The sequence below is a fragment of the Alexandromys fortis genome, unplaced genomic scaffold (assembly GCF_014885135.2).
Source record: "Alexandromys fortis isolate MF-2015 unplaced genomic scaffold, M_Fortis_MF-2015_v1.1 scaffold_39, whole genome shotgun sequence".
NCBI classification, from domain to species: domain Eukaryota; kingdom Metazoa; phylum Chordata; class Mammalia; order Rodentia; family Cricetidae; genus Alexandromys; species Alexandromys fortis.
In genome coordinates this window covers 9,674,922-9,680,781 of record NW_026067918.1, presented here as the reverse complement: position 1 = coordinate 9,680,781, position 5,860 = coordinate 9,674,922, and the positions used below count along the sequence as shown (strand labels likewise).

Genomic DNA, 5,860 nt, shown 5'->3' with positions numbered 1-5,860 from the left:
TTTGGTTTTTCGAGACAGGGTTTCTCTGTGGTTTTGGAGCCTGTCCTGGCACTAGCTCTGTAGACCAGGCTGGTCTCGAACTCACAGAGATCCGCCTGCCTCTGCCTCCCGAGTGCTGGGATTAAAGGCGTGCACCACCACCGCCCGGCGAGGTCTAGGTTCTTGAAGCCCAGACAGACATACCAACTTCTAAGAACATCCCCAGGGAACCAAAGCCTCCTTCTCAGGGCTGAGCCCCCAACCATCTATCTTCTATGTCTCCTTCCCAGCCAGCCTCCACACTGCCACCCCTTCTCCAACCTCAACCCTTGAGCATCTCCTGTGTAGAGACCCACACACCTCCTGGGTCCCCTTGCTCCCCTGGAGCACCCCCTCCCATACACAGCATGCACACTACGTGAGCGTGGAAACTTCACCCCACAATCACTGCACGGGATCTCCTCCCCAAGCATCTTATAACACAGGCTCATGACCACCATGGGGAGGCCAGAAGGGGGGCGAGGCTCACATATTGAGGGGTCTCTGGAAGCCGGAGACAGGGTGCCACGCTTGACTGGAACGGCTGGTGGTGATAAGTGTGAGTGGCCTTCTGAGAGCGCCTGCGAGTTTAAAGACTCGTGCTAAGCCAAGGAATGAGCTGGAGGATGGCTACCAGATGGCACAATAAGCGCCACTCAGAGCCCACTTGAGCTGACAACACGCGCCTCTCAGGATGCCTGCAGTACTCATCGCTGGGAACCAGGAGCTCGAGGAGGTGATTTCCAAGAGACTCTCTAGACAGGCGGAAAGCTCCTCACAACACCGACAGCCCCAGGAGCCCCACTTGCCTCCGTCCCCCCACCACGCCATGCTCCTCCTTCCTACTACTGACCCAAGGAGGCCCTGTGGCGCTCTGTGCAGAACCCCAGGCGTTTATCTCACTCCCAGCAGCCCTGTGAGTGGTGTAAGGAGGAGGGGCAGGGCCAAGGACTAGTCACCTTCAAGCTGTGTGAAGGCAGCACAGTGCCAGGGGCTTTCTGCTCACCAGCCTGATCAATCCGGCACCTGAGAGGGTCTTTACTCCCTCAACCCCTCTCTCCTCTTCCCTGTGACTTAAGAACTCAGCAACACCACACAGCTAGCAACTAGGGATGCAGACTCCAGCTGTCTGGTCCCAGAAGCCCACACGCTGCATCCCCATTCCACACCTCGCCAGCATCATGCAGGTCAGGGACCGAGAAGGACCAGGTGAGACCAACATCACAAGTGCTCAGACAGGAACCATGTGAGCCCTTTGCAGGCCTGTCCCCACCGCAGCTCTGCTGGGGTCAAAGGCACAGAACATGCGCTGTGGACCGACCTTTTGGTATACTATGAGTATCTGTTCTCATTGGTTTAATAAGGGAATAAACGGCCAATAGTTAGACAGATAGAGGTTAGGCGGGACTTGTGAATGAGGGGGAAGAAGAAAGGCAGAGTCACGGGGAGTCTTGAGCCAAATGCAGAGGAAGCAGATGATCAGGCCGCACTGAAAAAATGTACTGCCAGGTGGCAGAGCGTAGAAAGAAATGTGGGTTAATTTAAGTTGTAAGAGCTAGTTAGTAGCATTTGTAATTAAGAAGTCTCTGTGCGGTTATTTGGGAGTAGGCTGGCAGGCCAGAAAACCACACCTACTAACATGACTCTCAAAGAGACAGGTGTATTCAAAGACACCATCAGGGACACTCCAAGAAAAGAAGCAACACAGGGTCCCTTCTGACACCTGGGAGACCCCCCTTCTAGGCCTGAGAATCCCGGTAGCAGTGACAGGGCCAGGGCCCAAGCAGCATGCCTGTGGCACTGCAGGCTCAGTCTCCCCTTACACATTTACATATTCAGAGACCAAGGTCCCAGAAAGCCTGCTACAGGGGCTGAGCTCAGAGGTATCTCCCCCCTGACATCTTGTTGGTTCTCCTTGCCCTCCAGATACCTTCTGTGCGGATGGTGAAGGGTGAGTCCCCCAGGCGCCGGGCGGAGAACTGGCCCCCCAAAGACGTCATCAGGAAGCAGAGAGTGAAGAAGCCGATGCCCAGGACAAAGAGCCTGCAGGGAGAGTGGAACAAGGTGGGTCAACAGAGCACACCAGCAATCCAGTACCCGACTCCCGCTAGGAAAGGCATAGAAATGCCAGAAGCATGAGTGGGTGGGCTGGGTGAAGTAGTTGCAGTAGGCTCAGGAGTTCAAGGTCATCCTCAGCTACTCGGCAAGTTCCAGTCCACCTTCAGCTAAACGAGCTCTCAAGCCAACAAAGAAGCGGTAACTGAGAGAAGGGAGCTGGGGCACTCAGGGAAGAACCAGAGCTGGGGGTGGAGATCCCAGGCCCAGGAGGCTCCATCCTCAATGGGACAAAAAAACTGAGCACATGGAGAAGAAAAAAAAAACCATAAACAAGAAGAATGTGCACACAGGAAGGGATCTGAAAGGGGGCCAGCCTCAATCACCTGGGCCACACTCAATCACCTGGGCCGTGTACACGGCCTCCGCCATCTGTCACGAGCTCACTTATCTGTGTCCTCATAGGGTGCCACACGTCCCCATCACTCTTGGGTGGTAATATCTCACGGCAGGGCACGTCCCCTCCGCCCCCACTGTGCCCACTCTCCACACATACTTCTCTATCAGTCATGCCCACCCTGGCTTGTCAACCTGCAGCACCGTGAGTCGGGCCATCTTCTCACCCAGGCATGCAGTGTCACACAAATGTGCCTGCAGTCATGCAGGGAGGGAGAGCAGGCCAAAGCATGACATCATTCATTCCTTCAATACATACTCATTATCTAGGAGGTGCCAGACACTGGAGTAACCCAAAAGACAGCAGGAGTCGAGGCTCAGAGTCCTTGCCTCAAGCTCAGCAAGACCCAGCACTCCACGCTGGGCACAAACAGGGCTGAGCTGGGGGATGGCAGAGGCAGAGGAGGCTTGAGACCCCAAATTCATTGGAGGACTCAAAGAGCTGGCAGAGCTGAAAGGAGACCCTCCCTTCCCCCAGGTCAGAGGGAGGGGCTCTCTGTCCCCACCTGATACAGAGCCAGGATGACCAAGAAGACCAAAAGTCATGCCAGATGCTTCCACCTGCCCCACCTCCACTCTGTCTCCGACCCTGGTGCCTGTGCGTGTCTTTCTGTAAGGCTTGCTTTATACATTTTAATCCCCATTATTTTAAACTGTCAGTGGAGTCTTTAATTAAAATTTGGCCCATTAAAGGAAACACATAATTGTAAAAGAAAAGAAGAAACAACAAATTCTGAGCCCGTATTTAAAGGAAGCAGTTAGAGTTGGTTTCAGCGAGGCGGGGAGGACCAATACTTGGAGGTCCCAGTAGCTTCCACAGGGACAGCCATGTTCCTGACTTTGTGGGGAGAGCATGGTGAGCTGTAATAGGAGAGGTGGCACAGGGCACACTTCTCTTACTTCAGGGGGACCTCCCCGAGTCCCTCTAAAGCCGGAATGGTGTTCAGAGCACACCCATGATATCTCGTGGGGTCCCCACTACTCTCTTCCCATCCTGAGAACAAACAGGGCTGTCCTAGCTCCAGTCTCTCTCTCAACCATGGGATTGCATTTAGGGCTGGAGATACGGATGCTTGCCATGAAAGCTGTCTACACCTTCTGCCTGAGCTTTGAAGCCTCAATCTACAGCCTTAGCCTTTCTTTCTGTACCAGTTACCACATCTGGGGCCCAGGGTCCCCCAAAAGTAGTTAGTGGCCATTTACAGTGTGCTCAATGGTCTCATCCATTCATATGTCCATCCAAGTGACATCTCAGGGGCATTCCCTCCCCAGACCTCTGCACTAACAGCATCCCCAGACATCCTTTAAGGATAAATCAAGTTAGGGTGATTTAATCAGCGGGTTGCCCCTGGTCTCCAATCTAAAGATCTCAGGAGACCTGGAGGAGACTGGTTAGCTATGGGTCCCTACCATCCTAGGCAGACCAGGAGGTGAAGTTGCAGGGCTGGAAGGGGGTTGCGACTGCACCAGGAATCCTGCCTTCAGGTAAGGGCACACAGAGGAGGGAAACCTAGCTGAGGGGGCGAGGGCGCTGTCCGTGGTGCTGGAGACCGCCGCCTGCCACCTTCACGCCAGAATCACACCAGGAACCTTCAGAAGCTGGGCTTCCTGCCAGCTACAAAGCTGACTTGGGATTTGATACCAGCAAGAACCTTCTCAAGATGTCCAGCAGGTCAGAGTCCAGGATCTCCCTGGAGGAGACAGAGTCTTTCCAGAGAAGCCTGCTTAGTGACCTGGTTCCCCCAGGGCACCCTAGGCCAGGGATTTCTGAGACACTCTCCAAATAACACTCTGAAAGCCAGCCTCAGCAGCTCTCTAATTCCACAAGCCTTTGCATTTACATAGACACATAACAACTGTCCCCAGTGGTTACCATTTCAGCCCCAAGCCAGCCCAGCATGCTGACAGAACGGCCAGGTGGGCCATGTCTCCCCACCTCCAATCCAGCTGGGCACAGAAGGCTGTGTGGAGGCACCGGGGATCAGTCCAGAGCCCGGGGAGAAAGCCTGTGCATGTCTCAAGGTTTATGACCAGACTCCACCTGTGGCCTAGCCCCATCCCACTACTGTGTCCACCTCTCCCTCCAGCACTCTCCCCTCACCCAACACACACACACACACACATACACACACACACATACACACACACCACCCTCTGCCCAGCCTGGCCTGCGGGCCTAGCTCTGCTGGAATCTGAGAGAAGGAAGCAGGGTCCCCTCAGAGGACCAACAGGTCCTAGTGAGTCCCTCACAAACTGCGCCCGTATCCGGCTAGGACTGTCCACGGTAGGGGAAAGGGAGGCGTATCTAACTCTGTCATTGCTCCATGTTCCTGCCGCGCCTGTCTAGCCTGTTGGAGTCCGCATTTGGGAGCGGAGTCCCCAGCAGAAGGGGCCCTCGCCACAATCTTGGGGATCCTCCTGTCAGACACAGGCTCGTACCCAACCAGAAGGATGGGAAAGCAACAAGGGCGGGAAAAGGGGGATGGACTAGGCAGAAAGGATGGGCGGGTCGACCTAGAAGGCGACAGGCGGGACACCAGGGGTGCCTAGGAGGCACCCCACACTAATTTCGCAGCTCAGGTAGGACCGATGTTGGGGCAGGAAATAGAGTTGCTGGCTAGGACCACTTTGGAACCTAGGACCTCCTTGATTTTGGTGTTTTCTGACTCCATTTTGACCTCTCCATGCCTATATCGCCCCAATCTTGATCAACTCAAGACAGGTTCAGACTTGCATCCTCCGTCCCCCCCACACACACACATACCCCCATCCCCATCTCATACCCCCATCCCCATCTCCATCTCTTTCCCCATTCCCATGGTCCTCATCGAGAATCGACTCGTGAACACCCTCGGCCACCTGGACTTGCAACCCCAGCAGGGACGGACCTCGCCCAGCTCCACCATCCACCCCATTGGGGAGGTCTTGACCTCCCAGTGCCAACCAGTCGAGAACTTTACCGAAAGGGTCTCAGGGTGACCAGGCATCTTCTGACCATTATCTTCCCATCGGGGTTGACTGTGATCATTGTTCAAACTTGTCTGGGCGAGAAGCCGCGGGCGAGGCCGGACGCACCGTCCTGGGCCCGGTTCCGGCCGCCTCGGGAAACGCTAAGCCGCTGCGGGCCGAAGCCGGGGGGTCGCAGCGCCGAGGGCGCGCGGGGCGCGGTGGCTTCGCTGCTCTGCAGCCGCGGCGGGGTCGGGAGAGGGGGGGACGACGGCGCGGCCTGGACGCGTAGGGCAGGGGGGTTCGGCGAGGGCTCCCGGCAGGGCGGTCTCTGCGTCTCCGCCCTCCTATCTTCACATTTTGGGGACGGCGAAGCGGCGCGCCC

General features: G+C 56.0%; 1 protein-coding gene across 2 annotated transcripts in view; it reads right to left on the bottom strand.

Annotated features, from left to right (window-relative positions):
* The window catches only part of Mgat5b (alpha-1,6-mannosylglycoprotein 6-beta-N-acetylglucosaminyltransferase B), a 60,192-nt gene extending 54,635 nt beyond the window's left edge, over nt 1-5,557 (bottom strand). For both annotated transcript variants that reach the window (XM_050140064.1, XM_050140063.1), the window contains exons 1-2: nt 5,490-5,557; nt 1,949-2,061 (exon numbers count right to left, since the gene is read on the bottom strand). In XM_050140064.1, coding sequence (XP_049996021.1) covers nt 1,949-2,061; nt 5,490-5,557 — 181 coding nt within the window. The remainder of the gene's footprint in view (nt 1-1,948; nt 2,062-5,489) is intronic.
* Between the last annotated feature and the right edge of the window lie 303 nt (nt 5,558-5,860).